General features: G+C 45.2%; 1 protein-coding gene across 1 annotated transcript in view; it reads left to right on the top strand.

The window, feature by feature from the left end:
- The window catches only part of Fgd6 (FYVE, RhoGEF and PH domain containing 6), a 162,899-nt gene that overhangs the window by 28,190 nt on the left and 108,923 nt on the right, over positions 1–25,786 (top strand). The window contains exon 3 of the mRNA XM_032911576.1: positions 12,415–12,553. Within this exon, the coding sequence (XP_032767467.1) occupies positions 12,415–12,553 (139 nt within the window). The remainder of the gene's footprint in view (positions 1–12,414; positions 12,554–25,786) is intronic.

Here is a 25,786-nt window from a genome sequence, read left to right on the forward strand (position 1 = left end):
CATGAAACCAGTAAGTGCAGGCTGGGACCCAAACACCAGTCATTTTGGTTCAGAGCAGGTGTAATTACACGGCAGACTAGCAAACCTTACCCTCGGAAGGCCAGTGGGGAATATTTTATACTCAACAAGCCATAACTTTCCTCTCGTACCTACACAGCTATACCTGTGCAGAACTGTATGAAAACAAGCATTCTCGGTTCCAGTAAGACTGATCTGTAGGCACATTCCTTTATAACATAAACTTCTTTTCGCAGTAGGAAGAGAAGTACCCTTAGTTCATTTCTAAATAGGGGTTTCATACTTCATTAAAGTGGAAAAAGCCTCAGAGACTGCATTTCAAAGTTAAAAGTCTGATGTTGTATAGCATTTTCACATGTCAAATAGTTTTTTTTTTTCTTTCTTCACCCTTCGAAAGGATACCTGGGGAGCCAAACATGGCAGTGCACCATAATGCCAGCAATCGGGGGACCAAGGTGGGACTGCCAATTTGAGCTTAGCCTGGGCTATTAAGACTCTGCATCACAAAAGAAAACAAAAGTTCTTAACGTGGTAGGCATTATAAAAACAAGTGGCAGGTGGATACACCTAACTGCACCGTACTGTCCCCACACTCAGATACTAAGATTAAGTCTGATTCATCCCTGCAACACTTAGGTCAGGTTTGTATCAAATTCTGGACTTACTAGGGGCGAACAAGAACAGATCTAGGTTCCGGCCATTTTATCTACTTGATAAACCCCAATGCTTTTCTCTTCGGATGACACTTTTTGCTCTGTTTTTTATTTTTTAAAAATATTAAAAAAATTTTTAATTTTTTTACAGTTATTTTATTTTGTGTAGTTGAGTGTTTTGCTTGCTTGTATGTTTGTGTCCTGTGTGCATGACTGAATCCCGGGGAAGTCAGAAGAGGCATTGGATCCCTTAGAACTGAAGTATGGACAGTTTTGAGACACCATGTAGGTGCTAGGAACTGAACCCGGGTCCTCTACAAGAGCGGCAAGTGTTCTTAACCTATTTTCTATCTCCAGCCGCTCCTTTATTGTTGATACTGTTGTTTTGGTTTTTTATGTTGTTGTTGTTGTATTTCCCTCCTCAAACCCTTACATATACCTCTCCTTGATCTCGTTTACGTATGACCTATTTTTTAATTAATTATTAAAGTCACAAACACATGCGTGCACGTGCACACGCACACGCGCGTGCACACACAGGCAGGCAGACAGACAGACACACTCCTATATTTCTAAATACATAAATACAGCGTGGTCAGTCTTTATAATGTCCCTGTCTGTATGTTTTCAGAGCTGATTGTTTGGTATTGTGTAACCAGTCGATGTGTTCTTTCCCTGGGGAAGACAGTTTTATTCACAGCATTCCTTAGCTGCCTGCCCTTCTCCGTGTAGGGTGGAGGTTTCATGAGCCACCGTCCTCCTCTCTGTCACTATTCCGCTCATGTTTTAGAAGTCATGAGACTTCGTGGTCATAGCTCCTGACTTTCCTAGGAGTCACACAGCCTGTCCCCCGGCTCTTACAGTTGTCTTTCCACTCCCTCTTCCTCTGGGCCTTAGGTATAGGAGTTAGGGTGTAGATGTATTGCGTGGGACTGGGCCCCACAACTCCGCATGGTCATTGCTTGTGCTTTTCTGTAATGGTCTCCACATGCTGTAAAAAGAAGTTTCTTTGATGAGGGGTGCGACTGACTCTTAATCTGCCTAGACCCTGAGGATTAGTTTAAATTGTATTTATTTCTTGTCTTCTGGGTATGGTAGACATGCTAGCATTGTTTCGTTTAACTTTAATAGCAGGTGGTAGTCTTTCTATTTATGGTTGAAAGGAACATTTCATTAAAAAGCTTAAGGAGCTAACCAGTTACATAGAGACCAATGAGAGGGAGAGCCTGGCTTCAGACACAAGTCCGCTTTGGACTAAGACAGTGTTTGCTTCCCTGTGGAGGATAGTCTCTCCTTTGCTCCTGGTTAGCAATGCCTGGGGTCCTCTTCAGAATGGACCTGTATCCCCCATCTTAAATAGATGGTTGTCTTTACCTCCTTTACAATTCCCTGACTCTACGTCTTTAGAAGATGCCATCATAGTTTGTTATTACTGTTGAGCTTTTCTGAGGAGGCGGCTCTCCAAGATTCTAAAAATAAACAGAATTAGTCAACAGTATAGCTAGTGGGAGGCACCCTGATACGTAGGACAGAGGGAGTGGGGAAAGTCCAGTGTGTTAGCGCCTCGCTATAATTCCTACTTGAAGGAGTATGAGGCAAGAGGGTCATGAGTCTGAGCATCTCCCAGGCTACATCGCAGGACTCTGTTCTTAAAGCAGAGAGTAGATGAAGAAAGCCTGATAGCATATTCATGGTAGAGCACTTATCCCACACGGGCATAACCCTAGGTTCATTCCTCAGTGCTGAATAAACGTAAAAGAATGGAGGAGAATACCTGCCCGACTGCCATTAGCTCCCCTGGTTTTGAGAAAATAGGCCCGTGTCTCCAGGGCGCTCTGTGAGAGTGTTCTGTTTGGGTCTTTGGTGTTATTGATTCATAGCTGTTCCCAAGTAGGAGACATTTACGAGACATCTTCTCTGTCTCGTACACACGGAAGGCAGATGGTGCTGGAATTATTCACAGGTATCCGTGAATGAGGAAGTGAACTAAATTTAATCACGAGGAACAATTTAACCCTGTCCGACAGTGCCTCCTTACTGACGCCCAAGCCACTTACTATCCTTTTCCCTAGAAGGAAGTTCTAGGTAGGGGTGTTGTTTCTGCTCGGAAGCGAGACACTGAACAGATCTGTGTAAAATCCGGGAGTGAAAGCAGACATCCTCTGGGTTTAACTACTGTTTGTTTATATCTCCCTCATACTTTATTACAGTGAGGTCTGGGTGTAGTGTAACATTTCACGTGCTGTAATGTGGGATATACCAAACCACTGCAACGTTACCTCAGTGCCTTCAGCCTGAACACTGCTTGAGTTTATCACGCACCTATCTAGGTATCTTTACAAAATATAGTTAGGCGTATGCAGCGCCCACTTCAGATGCCCCTCGATGTGGTTGTTCAGGGCAATTCTTTTAGAAAAGCCGAGTGTGCCTGCTTGTCCGCCTCAGGAAGCTGACAGTCTCTCTGCTGGCCATCTTAGTTGTTAGCGAGGGAGGGATTCTTACTCTAGGGTCGTGGCTTTGGCTGAATACACAAAATTCTACACCCACTGAAGGTCTACATACATTCACGGCTGGAGAGAGAGGGGATACAAGCTATCTCGCAACACTACATAGGAATAAAACGAATCCCCAGGAACTATGGAAGGTGGGCATTGTATCTCAAGGTGGAATAACCCTTGGTTCCTTCAGGAAGTTTATTATGATTGGGAGTAATTCCCTATACAGATGGATAATGTGGTCGTTTGGCTTTGTCTGAGGACCTGCTCTAGTAAAACCAAGATTAGAGGAGAATTTGTGGTTAGCCACTCAGGCCCACCTCCCTTGCCTCACATATCAAGGCAGAAATTATGTCTTCCTTTTTGTTTTTATGCTAGTGCAGTGGTTCATACCAAGTCACATTTTCCAAAAGTGTCCACAGTGGCCACTGGGACAAATTAGGCTTACGATGACATGACATTGGAGGAAGCCGCGCAGCACACGCAAGTGACACAGGACAAGTAGTCACCCTGAGAGGCACTACCCACTGGGCGAGCTTTCATTTTGGATCAGTCTCACCTCCTGGCTGGCCCCCCATGCTGGCTCCTTCCTGAATGCTAGATCTTGGCAAAGCTGCAGGGAGTGTGCAGCGTTCCCAGGGCTCATGGGGACTGGGGGTAGATGACTGTCCATTCTGCCTTGGGGCAGATGGCTGTCTGTCTGTTCTGCTTGGCTCCCTGCCAAGCAGCGACTGTCAGCAGCAGTCCTCCTCTCTCTTCTCACAGAAATGCCCACCCCATTCTTCCCCCATCTCTTCTCCATGTCATTCCCTGCCCACCTTTCTGCTTCCGTGTACACCGTCCCCCAGGCTTCCTGAGCTCTGGATGACTTGCTGAAGTCATTTCTCAAACTTAGCCCTTTCACACATCCCTGACTACAGCAGGATGCACAGGGCTCTATAAGCCAGTGTCTCCTGTAGCATCACCTAAAGTATGCCCTCTGTCTCCCTTCCATTCCTTGGTTGTTTCTAACTCCCTCTCCTCCCCCTTCCTCCCTCCTTCCCTCTCTCAATCCATCCCTTCCTTTTTTGGCTTTGCTGACCGGCTACTTGGGATAGACCACAGCGTACATGGTAGGTAAGGGTTCCTACCTCTAAGTCGTACCCATCCCTAGACCATACTTTCTTCCAAGATAATGGTCCCTTTACTCTGCGTATCCTAATTCCTTTATCTTTTTAGGAAGGCCACACTTAGTAGGAAAATAAAAAGAAAGAATAATATAATCGACAGTTTGAATGTTTTAATCAATCCTAATGGATTATCTTTACTTAGCCCCTAGAATGTTGAATAATAATTGCATAATAGACTCTCGAATTGGTTTTGTTTATAGAAATAATGGGTATAGTTGGCTTATTTTAGTCCCATCTGATACACCAGTAAAGTTCATGTATATGTAAATATGCATGCATGGGTTTGCAAACAGGAAGTAACCTTGCATGGCCATCTCCAGCCCATTGTTTCTAGTGGCCCTTATTTGGGCTGGTACTAAATACATACATATTCTGCCATGAAGAAGTAAAAGAAAAAATGTGGGGTCCACAGTACCTAAAAACTTTTCAGACAGGGCTGGAGAGATGGGTCAGTGGTTAAGAGCACTGACTATTCTTCCTGAGTTCAAATCCCAGCACCCACAGAGCAGCTTACAGCCGTCTGTAACTGTAGTCCCATGAATTCCAATGCTTTCTTCTGGCACGCACATATATGTGCAGACGGAAGTACCCATGTACATGAGTAAACAGATCGTTAAAAAAGAAAAAAAGAAATGTCAGCTTTCGGCATGCTAATAAACTAGATTAGACACCCGCTCTATTTTATTGGTGGTAGCTTTATGATCAGTAGAGTGATTTTCTGTTGGTATTAACAGAAAGGTTGCAGTCTGCACTGCAGGAAGTTTATTTTAGGGAATCATTACTCAAAGCCTTCCAAACTCGAAAACAGCAGAGTCACTGATACGAGGTCGCTATTTTAGCTCAGTACTTGTTTTGGTGTAGACTTTTATAGAATTCTTTTCACTTCTAGGCTAGAAACAGCACAGACCTGACCTGGCTGCCTCCCAGCTAACTAAGCTGGGGGTGGGGAGCAAGATGCCGGACTGTGCTCAGCCTGGAGTCCCTTCACTATCTACTCGGTGAACTGGAACCAGAACTCCTCTTTCCTTACAGGCCAGGGAGCTCCCTGATAAGATAGAACACAGTCTGTTCACCTTGGCACAGGCCACTGGTTTTATGGTTACTCTCTGGCCCCAGCTACTGACCTCTGCTATTTTGTTTTTGAGAGCTGATGTTGTAGCTCAGTTGTACAGTGCTTGCCTAGCAGGTGTGGTTTGTCCATTACCAAGGGAAGGGACTTATGCCAAACAAGCCCCCTACAGGCTAAAGCCTAAAAGAAAGATGCAGTCTATGGTTTCTTGTAATCTCAGAGTTAAAGGATTTCTGTCCTTGGTGTGTGTGTGTGTGTGTGTGTGTGTGTGTGTGTGTGTGTGTGTGTGTTTTGTTTGAGAGAGGATCTCTGGGTACAGGCTGACTTCCAAATCCCCATGTGTAAGGATGATCTTGAACTCTTAATCTTCCTGCCTTCCCCTCTCAAGTGCCAGGATTGTAGGTTGTGCAACCACAGGATTTTTAAAAAAGTTGCTTCTAAAGGTCACTGTGCCGATATGCGGGAAACATGCAGCCTTCTAAGCCTGGGGGTTGGATAGAAGATGAAGTGTAAGAACACACGTATACACGCACTCGCGCTTTGGGCTACCTTCCATTTGACATGTTGAGGTTTTTGTTGTTGTTGTTGTTGTTGTTGTTGTTGTTGTTGTTGCCTTTGTTTCTTTTGGTCTTGAGACAAAGCCTCACTATATAGCCTGAGCTAGAACTCTATAGCCTGGGCAGACCTTGAACTCACCATTTTTCTGCCTCTGTCTTCTACATGGGTTTACACGTGTGCACTGCTACGACTTTTTGTGGTGTGGTCTTAAATAAAGTAGTGACGAATGTGGATAACAGCCTTTCTTAATGTAGCAAAATTAATAGAGAATACACCTCAATAGCAGAATGTTTTCCTGTCATGCTTGTGGTCCCGGGTTCAGTCCCTGTCATTACTAAAAAACAATGCGCCACCATGCTCTTTCTCAGAACTTCAGTCATCACTGTGTTCTGAGTCTCTCCAGGGATAGCCTGTGAACATACGTCAGCATATCTGTACGTGTATGCATACGTTCTTATGTATGTTTAGAAAGTACGTGTGTGTGTGTGTGTGTGTGTGTGTGTGTGTGTGTGTGTGTGTGTGTGTTCCAGGGCCCCACACATGCTAGGCATGGACCGTATAACTGAGCTGCAATCCTCAATTCTCAAAAGCACATTTTTGAACTATTTTTTGTGTATTCATTTTCCTTCTGCATAGAAATACTGTATCCTGATTTCACAACCCATCAATACTGGCTGGAGAATAAGCAATATTGTGCACAGATCTAACTTATTTCCAAATAGGTGCTTAGCCATTGATCACATAGAGCCTCCCAGTTTTAATCTTTTGTTATGGTCACTGCTGGAAATTCCTTTTTAAAAAAGAGCAACTCCTTTTTAGTTCAACCTTAATGACTTGTTATCTGATTACATAAAGGGACCATAAGCATCTGTGTAGTTGATCTCATACTTCAGTACTTTTAATTCTTTTTTTTTTTTCCTTAAGCCACTTTCAGAGTTAACCCGTGCGTGAAGACTGTCTTTAAGGTATCAGCTTCAAGGGTCACATTCAGACATTGTTTTAGTTTTTACTCAGTAGGGCCCAGTTTGAAGAGTCCTAGTACTAAATGCAGTCCCATGGAGGGGATGGCGACACTGTTTATAAGGGCTGGACACTGAAGAGTCTGTGCTGACCAAGTCTACCATCGAAGTCCATTTCTTTCCTTTTTCTCACAGCCTCTCAGAGCCAGTTTAAAATAATCTCTAGTTCATATTTCAGGGAAGCAAGGTATCTATTCAAGCACAGAACTGGGCTTGCTATTCCTTTTTAATTAATTTTTAAAAATTTATTTGTGGGTTGTTCCTCTTTGACTTGCATAGAGGTCAGAGGACACTCGAAGCCCATTCTCACCTGCCATCACGTACATTCCGAGGACTGAACGCAAGTCCTTAGGCTTGGTGGCAGTCACCTTTACTCACTGAGCCTTCTCACTGGCCCAGCTTGATAGCCTTAGAGACTTGATTGCTATCACCTCTAACGTTTATGAATCAAAACACTATCATGTATACTCTATACACATGATCTATTTGTCTATTTCATTTGTTTCTCTTTATCTTGGTTAAAGACACCTACTATCCCACCCACTTAAGTTTTGAAGGGTTTTTATTCCATATTCATCGAGTTTTAAATGAAAAAGATTAATGCACTGTTTGCACACTACCGGGTTTGTTCGTTCGTTTTAAACTGACATCATGATAGTAAAACTTCGTACTTCCATTTATTTACTTGCTTTCCTGATACGTCTTTTTAGATCTTCCAGGTTGTCCTGGAACTCACAATTCTTCTGCCACAGCTTCCCGACAGTTGGGATTATAGGTGTCTGTCACCAGACCCAGCTGATGAAATCATTCCTTTTTAAAAATCAAATGCAGTTTGCAGCTGGGCGTGTTGGTGTACACCTTTATCCCGGAACTGTGAAGGTTCAGACAGGATGATCAGAAGTGAGGTCATCCTGGGACTACAGAGTATGGCCCTGTCTCAAAAGGAGAAAAGAAAGGGGTGGGGGAGGAAGGGAAGGCCGGCATGGTTGTGAGGAGACCTGCAGAGGATTCCATTCCCTCCCTGCAGAGTCACTTCGTTGACTGCAGTGCTTGGGCAGGGCAGGGCAGGTAACTCTGACTCTGTCATCTCTTTTAGGTTGCCCCCTAGACTCCGCACATGCTGTCCCGTGTGTGGGAAACCATAAACGTGGCGGGGACATAGGACTCCTGAAATTTTGTTGGCTATGACAGGTTTTTATAAAACAGTCATAAGAACCATCCTGCTTGTTTTAGGAGAAATTTCAGGTGTACTATAAGACCTCAGAGTGGACTTAAGTAAGAACGTCTTGGGGCCAGTGTTTGTAGCTCTGCAGTAAAGCCTTTGCCTAAGTAGTGTGCAGGAATCTCTGGGTTCAAACTCATGCACCGTGAAGCAAAACAAACAAAATAAAACCAAACAATTGAAAAGGTGTTCAATTCCATGTTGCCGTTGACTGGCTCGTGGTTTTCCTGTGACACCGGAATCCAGAGTCTTCAGTGGGATTGATTTTCTTTTTTTTTTTTTTTTCCCAGAGCTGGGGATCGAACCCAGGGCCTTGTGCTTGCTAGGCAAGCGCTCTACCACTGAGCTAAATCCCCAACCCCCTTCAGTGGGATTGAAATAACCACTTTCTGGTGAAATTCTGAAGCTGTTCGTTTTACATATGGATTAAGTTACTGTTATGGATTAAGTAACGTTCATCCTTCAAGCCCCCTGCTCATTCCCCTGATAAACACGGAAGCAGCTAAAGGGAGCACATCCCTGCAGTCACAGCTCTGAGTCCGTTAACAAGGTTGTAACGGCACCCTGAGCATGCGCGCTGGCGTTCTCTTCAGACTGAGCCAGGGCGGAGGGCGGAAGAAGAAAAGGCTGGAGTTGAGAATTACACGCTTTGCATCGGTAATGAGACAGAAACTTCAGAAGCATCAGGCATTACCCTGGGCGTCTTTTGCTCAGATTTGAGAGACGACGCTCGGTAGCTAGACTGCCTCTCTGGCTGTCCACTCTGCTGTCTTCCTTCTCTTGCTGAGGTGTTTATTCAGTGCCAGGGAATAAGAGTGTTTCTGTGGTGACCTTTGGTTCAACTCTGCAGGTTTACGTTAAATAAAACCTAGAAGAAGTCAATGGTGTGTTTTCTAAGAGGACTGCTGCTGTAAAGTTTTATGTAACACTTGATGTATTTACCAGTGGACGATGCTCTGGCCACAGAGCCTGGGAAGAACTTAACTTCCTAACCTAACTCTGTAAGGTGATTCCAGAGACCTTGGCACTTGGAACTGAAGGACCGCACCTATCAGTAGGAGCTCGATTTCTGGCTTTGTTTTCTGGATCTCCTAGAAACCTGTCTCCTTCCAGAAGCAAATCTGACTCGGAAAGGATGGCCCAGGGGAGGCAGTGTGTTCTGGCTGCTGTTGAAGCTTCCTTTTAGCTCTTTCTCTACCATTACACAGGGAGTAACTGGGCAGGAAGATGTGGAGGAAACACTGTCCTGTTCTACTAGCCCACAAAACAGACAGCGATAGGTGTTGATCTCTGAGGAAGTGTGAGCACAGACCAGTTCAGACAGCAGGCCTGGCATCAGTGAGGACCAATCAGGAGTCTAAATCTAGCTAGGTTGATTTGGAGACTACAGTTCATTATGTGAGTAAACAATTTACTGACTGGGTGTAGTTCATGGATGCTGCTCTGTTTGGACCGCTCTCCCTTTTCTTAGATCCTTAACTTAAAGTTTTCCATTCGTTTTGCTTTCGTTTTCCTTCCTCATACATCCATCCTTCCTCTCGATCCCCTGTAGAAAGAGAGCTGGGTGGTGACATGCCCTTCAATCCCAGCAGGCGGGTCTCTGAATTCAAAGCCAGTCTGGTCTTCAGAAAAGTTCCAGAACAGCCAGTTACAGGAGATAATTCCGTGTCAGGCAGCACACTGGGATTCAGCTGAAAACACAGTCGCCTCTCTCGTGCTTACGTGTTAATGAGGAAAACTAGGGGTGGTGTTGCTGTTGGTATGAGGTGCTTTTAGGCTCCAGAAGAGGCCGATTTGTGAAGAGGCATGAGAGACTCTGGGAAGGTCTTAGAAAGCAATCCTCGAAGTCTGTGGGTCCCGCTGTTTTTATGTCAGGACGTTTGGATCCGTGAAGTTCTGGCGTCCACTTGCTGTGGTGTTGGGAATGACTCAGGATCTTGTTCATGCTAGAAAAACACTGCCACTCGCCATATACTCAACCCTGCCCTTGTTTAAAGCTTCTTTCCGTGCTCTTAAATAGTGACCTTTGCACTTCAGTGCATTTCTGGAGCATGTGCAGTTGTCATTGTTCCTGCTTTGACTTTTAGAGTCCAGCTTGGCCTCAAACTCATGATCGCCATGTCTAGGCCTCTTGATTGCTAGGATTACAGGTGAGCCTCTCATTTCCCTCAAAATCCGCAAGAGATGACAGGAAGAGGCGATCTTCTTAATAAAGCCCTTTTGAATGTTTACTGAGGACCACTTTCAGCTCTAACCAAAATAAAAATCTCCATCACATATCACCTGACATCCCTGTGTCCAGACAAGTCCAGAGGGGGCTAATGGGAAAAGTCTAGATGGCACAGGACTTCTCGTGCTACTGGGTCCTGGTTCTGTAGGTCAGGGTCAGGACTGAGATTTTGCATTCTTTAGGAAGTTTCAGAAGATGCTGATCACTGCCCAGAAGTTTATCATGTGCTGGGGCAGCAAGGGTCTGGAGACAATCAGCAGAGGTGAAGAACTAAGGCTTTGAAAGTAGATGGGGAGGTTAAGTGAGAGACCTTTCCTCTGTTCCCAGCGCAGCCACCACTCTACCTCCCCTAAGTAAAGGTACATTTCCTTCTGTCTACATGGATGGGCCCTTTGCTCAACACCTTGCTTACTTAGTTTTTATTCTTGCCAACGCCAACCAAAAACTAACAACCCAACAGAGTTGGCTCTGGTCCCTGCTCCCAGGGATAGCTAATTTTGTCAGTGCTCTGACTGGAAAATCCCTGCCTCCCTCCCCCACCCCAGGATGTGAGTCTCCTGCCTGTCCAGGCCACCTATGATAAAGGTGACCATCCCCGCCCCGTTGAGTGATAAGAGGCCTCACCACTGAGTCACAGGAAACCAAGTCTTCGGTGGTAGGAGGTGCTCCTTGTGTCATCTCGCCTAGACCCAGCCCTTCGCTGTGTAGCGACTGAACTGCAGGAATGGCTTCTGAAGCAAGTCTGTTCTCCTATAGTGTCGTGAGGGCCTGGTGGGAAGTTTAGGCATCGCTTTTAAGAGTCACATTAGAAATTCTTATAATTTGGAACTCTGGCAGTTGAGTGACTTGCCTGTGGCCTAAAGAGAAAAAAAAAAGGGGCCACAACAGGAATGGGATGCAAGCGTGTCCATTCTGCGGGGGTGTTTGTCCTGACAGTTTTCTTCCGGTCCTTTACCCATTCTGTCCTGCAGACTCTCTGGCAGGCTAATTTCTGAGTAACATCAGAAAAGCAGTCTGTTATCCGCTGGGACAGCTTCACACTGTAGCCTGAACTCACAACCGTCTGTTTACTCAAAGCCCTGGATGCTGGGGTACACCCAGCCTGGTCTTGGATAGGCAGTTTTTAAAAGCATCTTGTTTCTGAGTGTGTCCATCCTCGGCTAGACTGGTTCCCATCATCCGCCTGGGGAACTCTACCTTGGAATTCCCCTTCCAGATCGGATTGAAACAGTGGCTGTTAGCTCCATGAGAGCTCTCTCTGTACACACTAAAAGACCTTGGCCAGGTCAGGCCCGCAGGGAAGGACAGATAAGTGGGCTGGAAGTGCTGTTCCAGCTTCAGGCTGAGTCACAGTCACCTGGAGGGCAGGTTCTAATGCCCTAATTAGGCTGCCGGCCTCTTTCCTGTTAGTTTCTGTAGGCGGCTGGTCCCTGAGACCCTCTATTCCCCTGTCCTACATCTTCAGCTGCAGGAACATGTCAGGGATAACTGGGGTGGTTACCCCTGCACTGTTGACTGTCACTTACCTAAGCAGGGCCTCCTGAGGTTTGCAGGTTTGACACTCCATTGTTGTTGTTGTTTCGTTGTTGTTTTTAAATGCCAAGGCCCAAGTTCTCAACAAGTCTTTTTTATATTCCCTGTAAGTCCTCCTGCTTTGTACCAGGAATCAGTACAGACTCAGCCTTCAAAAGGAAGGTCAGGTGGAAATGTAGACTGGAGGCTGCTGGGAAACTTGCTCTCCGGTCACCTTCCTAGCATCATCAGTCTGATGTTGAATTTGCACGAGGTTAAATTTTAAGCACAGAATGAATCTTTGAGTTTATAACAGCCGGTTCAGAATGTAGAGGTGGCATTAGTCCTGGCTTCTTCTCATTCCTCCAGATCTCTCAGGTGCTTCCTCTCGCATGACCAGGGTAAGGTACTTGGCTCTGGTTTGGGTTAGCCAGCACTTCTTTATTAATGGGCATTTCTGTTGATGCAGTTCTGGAACATGCCAGGACGGGCAGGATGAGCTCCATCTTGACCTGCCTTCTGATGAGGAAGTCATCAATAGTTCTGACGAAGATGACGTCAGCTCCGAGTCCAGTAAAGGCGAGCCAGACCCGCTGGAGGATAAACAGGTATATTTTGGTAATTAATTATTTCTGCTTTTGTTTCTCCTGGCCTGCCGCTGCATGGGCATGCTGTTTGTCACCCTGAAGGAAAACAACCGTCATGGGTTAGTCCGCAAGGGCTTTTCTAGTTGAACTCTGCTCCCGCACCTAAAATGTTATGCACCCAACTGCATATCACCTAAGGGTTATTTGGTAGCTTTGAGGAATTATTTTACTAATATTCACTGGCTTTTTATATATGCCTGTATGTACGTGGATATTGGCGTATATATGGACTGATAACGAATCTCCCTGGGGATTGTTCTTGTCCTGCTACTAATTCTCACCATGTTTGTTGTGGGTGTTCATTTTATCTTGTTTTATGTGTGTGGGTATTTTGCCTGCATGTATATCTCAGATCCCTAGAGTATGAGTTATAGACAGCTGTGAGCTGCCATGTGGGTGCTGGGAATTGAACCTGGGTCCTTTGGAAGATCAGCCAGTGCTCTTAAACATGGAGCCAACTCTCCAGCTGTTTGTTTGTTTGTTTGCTTGCTTGCTTGCTTGCTTGTTTGTGAGACAGTATAACTCAGCCTGGCACTGGATCATAGCAATCCTCCTGCCTCAGCCTTGAGTCCTGAGAGTATAGGTATGAGCTACCACACCCAGGGAGTTGTTAAGTTTCTTGAAAGAAGGGAATCCTATGCACCGCAGCTTGCTCACATCTTCAAAAGGAACTTTTAAAGTAAACCTACTGTGTGTGGGTGGATGGGGGCAGTGGTGAGCATGCTTTTGTGCCACAGCGGAAATGTCAGGATACATGGTGCAGGAGTTGGTTCTCTTCTGCTGTGTGGCTTCCTGGTTCAAACTCAGGTTATCAGTTGGCAGTGAGAGTCTTCGCCCACTGAGCTCTCGCTGGTATTTGAGCATGTCTTTTTCAGGACAGAATAAAAATTGCCCCTTGCACTAGTTAATTACCATGTCACTGTGGCAACATACCTGACAAGAGACAAACATAAGGGAAGAAGGGTATATTTTGGCTCACAATTCAGGGTCCAGTGGTCATGCGAGCAGGAGTTTGAGGCTGAGCACACCAGTGCTAGTTTCCAGCTTGCTTTCCTTGTACCCAGTCCAGGACTCTAGCCTGTGGACTGGTGCCACTCAGCTACAGTGAAGGTGGGTTTTCTCATGTGAGCTAACCTAATGGGATTGTCATAGGGTTATTACTGCTGTGATGAAATGCCATGACCAAAAGCAACTTGGGGAGGAAAGGGTTTATTTTGGGTTGGTTACATATCCTGAATTACAATCCATTGATGGAAGCCTAGGCTGGAACTCAGACATGGAGGCAAGGGCTGCTGTGGAGGCCATGGAGAGGCCATGATTTGCTCCTCATGGTTTGCCCAGCCTATTTTCTTATAGCACCCAGGACTCCTAGCCCAGATTACTACCTACAAAGATTGGGCCACATCAAACACTAATTAAGAAAATGGCCTGCTGCCCAGTCTTATGAAGAAATTTTCTCAAGTGAGGTTCCTACCTCTCATGACTCTAGTGTGTATCAAGTTGATTTAGCCAGCACAGAGATAATCCTTCATAGTTGCTCTCTGAAGTTTGTTACCCGTGTTCCTCTAAATCCTGTCAGGTTGACAATGAGTATGTTGACTATCTCACTGTTACTAATATAATGATCATTTTCTTAAAATATGTGTATGCATTCATACGTGTTTCTGTGTGTCTGTGTGTGTGTCTGTGTGTATGTGTCTATGTGTGTGTGTGTCTGTGTCTGCGTGTGTGTGTGTGTGTCTGTGTGTGTGAGTGTGTCTGTGTGCGTATGTGTCTGAGTGTCTGAGTGTGTGTGTCCGTGTGTGTGTGTCTGTGTATGTGTGTCCATGTGTGTGTATGTGTGTGTTTGTGTCTGTGTCTGTGTGCGTGTGTGTTTGGGAGACAGGCAGATTGTCCATATGTTTATAAAAGTTTAGGATATGTGATAGGGAAATTCATTATGCCATTTTTGGTTTATTATAAACATCCATATGTTACATTTGAAATCCTGTCTCTTTGAGTAAAGATATTATTTATGAAAGGGAGAAGTTGAGCATGGACGCAATGTCCCCAGGATATATTGGAATGCTACCTAATAGAATTTTAAAGGATCCTCACAGTGTAGCAAGCCAAGGAGAAAATGCTTGTCACCCGATCCCTTGTCATAATTTACTAATCCATTGTGCTCCCATCTTAACATAACGTTGGTCTGTTTACATTTGCCCCCACCTTTGAATGAGTGGCACACTGTGGTTATCTAAAATTCAGTCCCAGGGCTGGAGAGCTGGCTCAGGAGTTAGGAGCACTTGTTGTTCTTAGAGGGTCCTGGATGCACCTCCCAGCGCCCCCACAGTGGCTCACAACTGTCTGTAACTCCAGTTCCAAGGGCTCTGACACCCTGTTCTGACTTGGCACGTGGTGCGCATACATACACATGCAGGCAAACCACATAAAATAAAATAATTAATAAATAAATATAAACATGGTTACCAGCTATGATTTGGGTTACATAAAGCTAATTACTTAATCTTTTTGTCTTAAAGAATGCCAAGTGAAAAAATATTACTTATAAATGATTTGATATGTGAAAAATTTAGAATATTTTCCAGTATGGAGTTTAAGTTCAGCAATGAGTTGTTTTTTGCTGATGGGAATTTCTGAACTGGATGGGTAGCACACATTTGTGATTGTAGTTGGGAGGCTGAGGCAGGAGGGTTAGCATGAGTTCAAGGCTATCTGGGGTTAGATAGTAAGTTCCAGATTAGTATGGACTGTAGAGTAAGACACTGTCTTAAAACAATCGGATATCCCAGATACAACACACACACACACACACGCACACAAACACACACATACACGCACACGCACACTCTCATGCACACACACTCATGCACATGCACACACGCATGCACACACATACACGCACACGCACACTCTCATGCACACACACTCATGCACATGCACACACGCATGCACCCATGCTCACACCCTTCACACTCTACCTTGCAAGCTCACTTTCTGTGTTGCTTCTTGGACATGGACCCCTTCTATAGCTATGTAGAGGATACCCCTCACGTCCCAGGTAGCATCCAGGTTTGTTAGAGATCAGCAGTGATCGTGGCCCATGCTTTTGCGGTGCTCACATCCCAGTGGAGGAAGAGGGATGAAAATACATCAGCAGGAAGAACCTCAGCGTTTCCAGTGATGTGCTAGGAAGCGTAGGAGCTACTCTGGATGAAAGCCCCTGAGAAAGTGATGGCTGACTAGAATTTAAATGAGTGCAGAGAGCCAAAGCCTGTGGGGAGTCTGAGAAAGAACATTCAAACAGCATTGTGTGAGAGCCATAATTAAAGCCAGGCTTTACTTCCTTTGATGAGTGACCCTTGCTCGCTCTTTTCCTGATTCAGAGTTTGTTTTGTCCTGTTCTTTCTCACTTGAATCTTTTCCAGTTCCTCTGGAAGTGGTATCTTCCACATAGATATCTGCACATGGTACTGGGGGTCACACTGGCAGAAAGACAGGCTCTGACCAGTTCCATGGTTCTTCCCAACACCATGTTCTGTCACTTTGTGGCTGACACCTTCATTTTGTGGTCAGTGGTCTAAGGTCCCGTCTGTCTTTGGGTGTGCCTTTCCTTCTGTTCCTGCTTCTATTTCATAGTTACATGTCCTTTGGTGCCACACTGCCATGTCCCTGCCATGTCCCTGCTAAATCTTTATCTTTTTTAACATTTATTTGTCGTGTGTGTGTGTGTGTGGGGGAGCACATGCTCCATCACAGATTTATAGAAGTCAGGGACAATTTGTGTGAGTCATTTCTCTCCCGTGTGGATTTCGGGGATTGAAATCAGATCTTTAGGGTTATATGGTAAATACCTTTACCCACTGAGGCATCTCACTCACGCTATTTTTGTTTTTTTGTGTGTGTTTTTTTAAATGGGACTATTTCCCAGCTAATTGTGGACAAGTAACATTTTCGTTCTTCATTTCTTTCTTCCTTCCTCCCCTCCCCTCCCCTCCTCCTCCCTCCCCCTCCCCTCCCCCCTCCCTCCCTCCCTCCCTCCCTCCCTCCCTCCCTCCTCCCTTCCTTCCTTCCTTCCTAATACTCTGAGAAGTCTCAGTTACTCTGAGGAACTTACACGTTGTGTCTCTTCATGTAGAACAGCAGCAGCAGCAGCCTCTATCAATGCCTCCTTTCTAGACAGCTGCTAACTGCCTACAAAGCCTAGTGGAGGTTTCTAAGTAATTTGCTTTCATAGTGGTTAAGGGAACACAGAGTTGGAGTGACATTGTTTGGGTCCCCACCCCTCACTAGCTCTGTGATCTTGAACAACTCACTTCCGCTAAGCCCTAGTTTCCCTCCCTGGCAAACAAAAGAAGTAGAGCGAGGGGCCGAGGGGCCCTTATTTCAAGGATTGTTTTGAACAAATGAACAAATGCTGACATTTCTGAGAACAATGTCTGACAGGGAGTACACGGAGCTTTTTAGCTATTACTGGTCATATGCAGTAAGGGAAATCTTAAACATTTCACAGCGAGCCCTCTAGGCCTTTGCCGGTGAATACATACTATTTTAAGTATGCCTGGTCTTTGCAGAGTAAGGAAGTGGTTTGCTTATATTCAGGGCCCTGTTGTGTTTCAGACTTAGCACTGCCATGCTGGATGACCTTGAACAAATAGCCAGCTTCAATCACGTTTGCCAGCACATGCCTATAATCCCAGCACTTGGTAGGCAAAGGCAGGAAGATTGTCGTGAGCATGAAGCCAGCCTGTTCTGCACAGTGAGTTCTAGGTCAGCCAGGACAACTAACTTAAAAACAACTACAGAGGAATGGACAATAGCCCATATTGGTGAGAGCATGGAGGGTTTAAAAGGAGAAGCAGTGCTTTGGGAAATAGTTGCAGTTCTTCAAAAGCTTAACTCTAGTCATCATTTGCCCCAGAAATTCTACATTTACTACCTTTTTATCCAAGAGAAGCAAAAATATGTATCTACATAAAATGTTCATATTATTGCTATCAGAATTGAAAAATCTTAGGCGGGGGTTTGAGGGGACACTCGGGTAGATTGTTGGGGTTAAGAAGTGGAGTAGAAGAATTATTGATACAGACAGAGAACAGGACGATGAGGCTCTGGGGAGCGTTTATACCCCAGCATCAGAGACCAGTGGCTTGGTGGGGAATCTGAATAGAGGAAAGTAGGGTGCGCCTGGCAAAAGTGATCTTTCTGAGAGTAGGGATGCTTCACAGCACAAGCCTGCAGTCAGGAGGTCAGGAAGGGGATGGGGAACAGGATGTGTGGTCTCCAATATCCTTTGGTTTAAACTGCCCCGCCCGCCCCCAGGTGAGATGTGGTGGCACCTGAAAGCCTGTTAGCTAGAGAGTCCCAGGAGGGTGTGTGTCAGTGTCTGGAAGGGGAATGGACGCTGTGCGTATTGTGGCCTGAGCAGCAGCTACGTTCTAGCACTGCACTATTTTAATAGTGACCGAAACGAGAGACTAAATATCATCACCTGAAAACGGAAAAGGCTAAGTGTGATTAATCCGCACAGTGGAATGGTATTTGGCCGTAGGAAGGAATGGAGAGTGACTAGGAACGAGCACACAGTGTTTCGGAAGATAGGGAAGTATTGTGAATTTAGATTGTGATGATGGCTGGACCGTCCTGAATCTACTAAGAACCACTGAATTCTTTAAACAGTAAAGTGTGGCGGTGGTGTCTGCCTTTAACCCTAGCACTCAGGAGGCAGAGGCAGTGGCAGTGGCAGAGGCAGGAGGCAGGAGGCAGTGGCAGAGGCAGGGGCAGAGGGGCAGAGGGAGACAGAGGGAGGCAGAGAGAGGCAGAGAGAAGCAGAGAGAAGCAGAGAGCCAGAGGCAGGGGCAGGTAGAACTCTACGAGTTAGAGACCGGTATGGTCTGCCTAGTGAGTTCTAGGCCAGCCAGGCCTATCAAGTGAGAACCTGCCTGAAAAGCAGCATCAGCACCCAACAATCTCCACGCAGTAGCAGAAGCTTCCCATGGGGTGATCTACCATTTGTACTGTCTTTGATTCCTAGGAAGCACAGGGCTTTTAGAATGTCTATGAATCCTGCTTGAAAACCCCCAATTAGGAATTTTTAATTACAATGTTTTTCTGTTAACAAATTGGTACATTGTTCACAGAAGCCAAATGATGTCCATAGAACATGTTTGTAGAACTGCAATAAGTAACAGTAAATGAGAATCTTTGCTAATCCCCTTTGGAGATGTGTGTGTGTGTGTGTGTGTGTGTGTGTGTGTGTGTGTGTGTGTGTGTGTGTGTGTGTGTGTGTGTTATTAAGCAGGTGTCTGTACATAGATGCTCATACAGAGGCCATGGGTCAGTGTCAGAGGGCTTCCTCTGTTGCTCTCTGCCTTGTTTTGTCCGGTAGGAGCTCTTCCTCATTCTGGAGCTTAGCACAGCAACAAGGTCAGTGTTTGCTGTTTTGTCAATCTTTTATACTGTCCTGGGATCTGAACTCAGGTCCTCATACTTGTGGGGCAGCACTTTGCCATCTGAGCCATCCTTCTAGCTCTCTGGAAATTCTTTAGACTTTAGTTTCTTGTTCTTTCAGTTTTTAATACATGTTTGTTTTAAAGAATATGTCAGGCCTGGCCATCCCCATGGTCATGAGTAGCATTTGGAAGGCAGGGACAGGAGCTTTCCTGCAAATCCGAGGTCTTTTTACTCTACACAGTAAGTTCCAAGCCAGCCAAGGCAACTAGTGAGACTTAACCTAAGAGGAAGTTAATTAATAAAAAAGGAAGTGTATTCATTTTGTCTCTTTGTGATTAAGCATTCTGCAACTTCTCTAGATAGACACTAGTTTCTCTCTTCCTTTTTACATCTTTTGAAAACAGCTCATGCTTATTCCCTTGTGATGAGAAGGGTAGAGACTGAAAAGGACATTGTCCTTTAGGTGTCACCATGATATCATCTCATCCTTGACATAAAGGCGTTAAAGAGCTGTGCAATGGGCAAGTCTTGCTGTTAACATTAATCTCCTGTATGTAGAACTCTTGAGTGTGATAGAGGAGGCCTCTTACAGTGGTATTGGACACACTAGGAAAATGTCACTGGACACCGCTGGTACTGAGCAAATATGAAATGAAGAGAACACAGCTAAGAATGTGCAAAAATGGTCTGTTATCACAAGATCAGACAGGATATGTCACTGGATTTCTGGTCAAAGGTTCTGCTTTGGAATTTGTGTGACTTCTTGACAGTGTGATTTGTCTGCGGCTGTCGTTTCACAGGGCGGACTTTGGGAGGATGTCCTTTAACAGGTGCTCTGCTTTGAAACGCGATACAGTTTCAATAGCTGAGAAGTTTGAAGCAGCAAACTCGAGGTCTTACAGGGTGTGTTCCCGCCATTGCTGTACTGGGTTAGAATCATTGGCTGCTCTTACAAGATGGGGCGAATACAGAGCTTTCAATCTTCCTTGTCTTTGCAGAAACGGCGAGGTAGTTAGGACCCAGTACTGCTTCTCTTGTAGAAGACTAGAGTTTGGTTCCTAGCAGGTACCCAGAACTCATATCAGGCTGCTCAAAACTGAAGTGTTGGCCTCTGTAAGCATCTGTGCTCATGTGCACACAGCCACACACAAACACACACAACGTTAAAATCGACCTTATGTGGAGTATAGTGGCCAATGCCCTTAATCCCAGCACTCGAAAGGCGGAAGCGAGCAGTAATCTGTGAGCTAGACGTCATTTTGACTTATATAGTGAGTTCCAGGTCAACGGTGGCTATACAGTGAGACCCTGGCTCAAAAAGTTAGAAAAGAGGCTGCAGAGATGGCTCGGGGGTGAAGGGCAACTTCGGTTCTCCCAGAGGACCAGATTCAGTTTCTAGCTCTTACTTGGTGGCTTACAACACTCTGTAACCCCAGTTGCCTCTCGTACCTCTAAAGGCAGTAGACACACACACGCTACAAACACATACATATTGGCAAAATATTCATATGCACAAAAATAATCTAAAAAATCAAGATAAAATAAATCATAGAAAAAGACAGAATAGATGACCGTGTGGACTCCCAGATTAGATTCTCTTATTTAAGTTCAATCTACTATACTGTATTATATATGTGCCACAGGTTTTGAGTGTTTTTATGTTCCATAGAGCACATCAAACAATGTGTTCCAGGCTTAGGATCTGAGAACGTAGCAGCCACCTCTACATATCCGTTTGTTCATGAATTTGCTAGTTCATGAACAGTGGATTTGGTACTATGCTTATATTTAGAAGGATACAAAAGTAGATAGACTAAATCGGGAGATTTCACAGATAGTAACAGTCTGCTGAGTGTCTTATAAATAGTCCGTGAACAAGAGAGTAACCTTTTCCTTTGAGGGTGACTTGTCTTAAAGAATGATCTGGAATCCGTGGAAGGAACAATGGTCTTGAGCAGCAGGGAGACAAAACAGAGGGAGGGTATATAGAATGAGACAGAGAGGCGCAGAGCTTACTTGGAATTACAAACCCCTGAAACCACGAGCCCAAGGAGACCTCTTCCCCGCTTATCTTGGGTATTTTGTCAAGTGACAGAAGTCCCACACATCAAGGAAAGGGGCACTTAAGTGTGAGGAACGGTTGAGAAGGATAAATGAACAGGCTTCTTGACTCAGACGGTGGCACCGAGGACAAGAAAGAGGAATTCAGATTTCTGGCGCAAACACATGGGCAGGTGCATAAGTTTAAGGAAGTCCCGCTTCCCTCACAGGTCCCTGTTGAGTTAGCCGAAATCAACTGAATGGGCACACCCACTAGGGGAAAAGCAGGCCCACTTACTACATGTGTACGGGAGCCACACGGAGCTATAGAACATAAAGAAGGGCGTCCAGATCATAGAAGACACACTGTGAACTTCGCTGTCGCTGGGACTCGTGTCCAAGTCTCTCTTGGATGTCGGTGCTCAGAAAAAGGGAGAGGGTTAGATTTAGCTCAGTAGGTAGAGATCTCGTCTTGTTTTCAGAGTGAGCCTTTGCTGGTTAAGGGAAATTTTAGGGAGGAAATATAAAACAATTGCACTTATTTTGGGTGACCTTTCTTCAGTGAGATGCTGATCTCATAAAGAGCCCTCTCTATGCTGGGAGCCAGGGACAGAGCCTTAACAAGCCTGAGGTGGCTGTGCTTGGCTCTGTGCTCCTGTGGTCAGCCCATCAGAGCATCCTGCCTCAAGGAATTGTTGCTGGAGCCCTGCACCGGGGAGCAAATATGGAACAAATGCTAACAGTGTCTGAAGGTCACCAAATGCATTTCCTCGGTGAAGCCTTCCTGATCCCACAGTCCGCTTTAGTGTGGTTCCCTGAGATGCTCAGCACGTTCAAGGTGTGATGTTATGTGCTTTTAGTTCCTTTGTCACTTTGTGAATATCGGGGTTATTTCTATTTCATCTTTTCCTAGTTATGCAAAATAATCACACACATACACACACACATACACACACATACACATACATACACATACATACACACACATACACACAAATACACACAAATACACACACATACACACATACACATACATACACACACATACACACACATACACACATACACACACATACACACACATACACACAAATACACACACAAATACACACACATACACACACACACACACACACACACATACACACATACACACACACACACACACACACATACACACACACACACACACATACACACACATACACACACACACATACACACACATACACATACACATACACATACACATACACATACACACACATACACACACACACACATACACACACACACACACACACACACACACACACACACACACACACACGTGTCTCATTGTACCTCGCTTGTAGTTTCCCTCCCTCTCCTGGGCAGTTTTTAATCCCTTCTACAAGCACTCACACTCCATCCCAGATGTATGATTTTAAAGCCTTGAAGTAGTTGCCTGGGAATACGAACTGTAATGTACTTCTGCTTCTCGTGATCAGTAATGTCAAGCCCAGCTTCAGAGCAGGGGGCTGGCTGCAGTGGAGCTATTTCTCATACTAGCTTTGCCGTCAAGTGCCGGCAGGGTCATACAGTGCCTTCCTATTTTAGAAGGATGACATAAAGATACTCCTGACTCCTTCCTCAAGCTCGGATAATAGGGACAAGAGATGTGGGCTGGTGAGACGGCTCAGTGGGTCAAGGTGCTTGCCACCATGCTGCCACACTTCATGACCTGAAGTTAATCCATGGGACCCACAGGTAGAAGAAGAGAACCAGCTCCTGCAAGCTCTGACCTACACACACACACACACACACACACACGGGGGGGGGGATTTAACTTAAAACATAAGCCATATATATATATATATATATATATATATATATATACGCACACACACACACACACTATGATACACTATGATATTAGGAGACTATAGAACCCCCAATCTAAACATTTTAGGGCTACCATGCCTACTTGCAGTGTATACCAATCCCAGTATCTCCACTTAGGTTTGTATTTCAAGACAGTGAGTGTCTCACTAGGTAGTCCAGGATGGCTTAGAGTTTACAATCCTCCTGCCTTAGCTTCCTGAGTTCTGACAGGACTTGATTCTTTGTATTTTGGTCCCTTGGAGACAGGATCCCATTGTGTAGCCTGGCCGGTTCCATTTCCTGATCCTCCTACCGTACAGGTTTTTGTCTCTATGCCTGACTTGATTGATGTTTTTCATTGTAGCGATTTTATGGGTGTGAGGTTGTATCTCATTGTAGTTTTAACATAACCATGTCAAAACATTTCCTAGACCTTTGACTCTTTTCATGTTGACTCTGCACTGGTGAAATGTCTGCTCATATCAGCTCTCATTTTTAATCGAGGTGTTTGCATTATCAGGGTTGCTTTTTAAAAAATATTTATTTTTATTTTACATGTACAAGTGTTTTGCACATATATATATTTCTGCATACCACGTGCATGTCTGGTGCCTGCGGAGGTCATAAGAGGTCATCATATCTCTTGGCAATGGAGTTATGGGTGGTTGTGAGTCACTATGTAGATGAGGGAAACAGAACCTGTGTCTTCTACAAGAGCAACAAGTGTTCTTCAAGTGATGAGCTCTGTAGTTGTCAGAAGGGTGTGTGCGTGGATATTCCGGATCCTAGTCCGTTTTTAGAATGATGATGTATAGTTAAGTTTCCTAGTCTGCATTTTGTCACTCGCTGTAGTAGAAGCATGCTGTCTGCCCAGGGATTCTAGTTATGGAGGGTCCTACTCTACACGGCTCTGTGTGATTCAGACTCTGGTCGAGCAAGGCTCTGTGCAGAGAGTAGGGCTCCAGTGCCAGGACAGTAGGAAGAGGAAGAAAGGAGACAAAAGGCAAAGGCCAAAGTATACACCGTAAGAGAAATGCGTATTTTCTGTGTGTGCCGTCTGTGAAGGCAGCGAGGACACTGGAAATCCTGGAGCTGGTGTTGCCGATGGTCATGGGCTGCCCTGGGGGGACGGCTCCCCAATTCTCTAAAGAATAGCAAGTGTGTCTTTTATTTTTTCCCCCTCTCTTCTTCAGATTGGGTCTTTCTATGTAACTATGTTGGCCATGAAGACCAGGCTAGCCTCAAACACAGAGATCTGTCTAACTCTGCTCCCTACCTACCTGCCAGGATTAGAAATGTTTGCCACTATACCTACCCAGCAAGTGCATTTTACCACTGAGCCATCTCTCCAGCCCACAGCTTCTTGACTTTCGGGTTTGTGTATGTGGGGTGGGGGTTGAAACCTGGAAAAGCAGTACTAGGGACCAAATGCAGGGCCTCAAACTGTCTAGGCATCACCGAATGATATCCCCTAGCCTTCTAGTGAGTTTCTCATTTAAAAATATATACCAACTTCAGCATCATTAACTTTATAGTTGTACAGATCGTGCGGAGATCGCGTGGCGTTATTAGACTATCCGTTATCCCAGGGTGTAAGTTAATGTAACCGCGTGTGCAGTCCCAGTCACTAGTTCGTGACTGATGTCTAGTCTGCACAATCACTTCTGTTCAAAAAGTATAGCCAGAAGGTAAGTGGTTGGAGCCAAGTGAACAAAACTTGTGTAACCTGTACATGGAATTACAAATTCTAGCTGGAGTGCATATAAGACACACAATCCAGGGATTTCGTCTACAAGCCGTAAGCCAAGACTGCAGATTTCAGAGCTATTCTGACTTACATCCCAGCCACCTGTCCCTTGTTCCTTGCTGTTTCCCCTGGCCACGTGCTCACGGTCCATCTTCTCTCCTGGCTGCCTCCTCCTCTCCACGTCTCAGCTTTCCTCCCCTATTCCTCTCTTCCTGCCACCCCCCTCTATCTACTGCCCAATGACAGGCATTAGCCCTTTAGTGACCAGTTAACCCTGGGGGCAAGGTTTGCACCACAGAAGCTGGTGTGAGGGAGAATTCACTCCTATTAGACAGCCAGGTATTGGGATACAGTATTTAGCATTTGAGTCATAGCAGCACCAGACCAACCCCAGCAGGAACACATTAGTCTTAATCATTCAGAACCTACTTTTAAAAAGTGAATATTAATGGGACACGGAAATCAGACTCATGTAGTTGTCCTTTTAGCAGTAGAATTTGAGAGCTGAGGAAAAGAAGGCCAAAACCACACAAGGCCTATGGATTAGACTGCGTTTGTGTGTACGTGGATAAGTCATCTCTCATCTTGGTTTGGTTTCTGTTGCTGTGGTAAGCAGCATGCTTAAAAGCACCGGGAAAGGCAGGTTTAGTTGGCCCACAGGATACAGTCCATCCTGAAGCCAAACTCCTGACATTCAAGGTAGGGAACCCACGGGAGACAGGAACTGAAGCAGGGCCACAGGCGATGCCTTGCAGCTCACTTCCATGCTCACGGTCAGCCATCACCCTCCTACAGCCAGTTCCTGTCCAAGGACAGCACCATGCCTCAGAGCTCCTACATGCATTAGCAATCAAGGAAGTGCTCCATAGACATTAATTATCACAGGCTTGGGCAGTTTCTCAATTAGGTTCTCTTCTCAAGTGTTTGACAGCCAAAATCAGCCATCACATTGCCATTTTAAAGACTTTTCATGACTCAATCCAGTTGTAGCTTTCTCTGAATATTCTTGTGGCTGCAATTCTGTCCGTGAAGGGGTTAAGGTCTCTTGGTATTGCATGCAAACTCTGTTGTAATAAAACATGGAGGAACAA

The sequence above is a fragment of the Rattus rattus genome, chromosome 1 (assembly GCF_011064425.1).
Source record: "Rattus rattus isolate New Zealand chromosome 1, Rrattus_CSIRO_v1, whole genome shotgun sequence".
Lineage (NCBI taxonomy): Eukaryota > Metazoa > Chordata > Mammalia > Rodentia > Muridae > Rattus > Rattus rattus.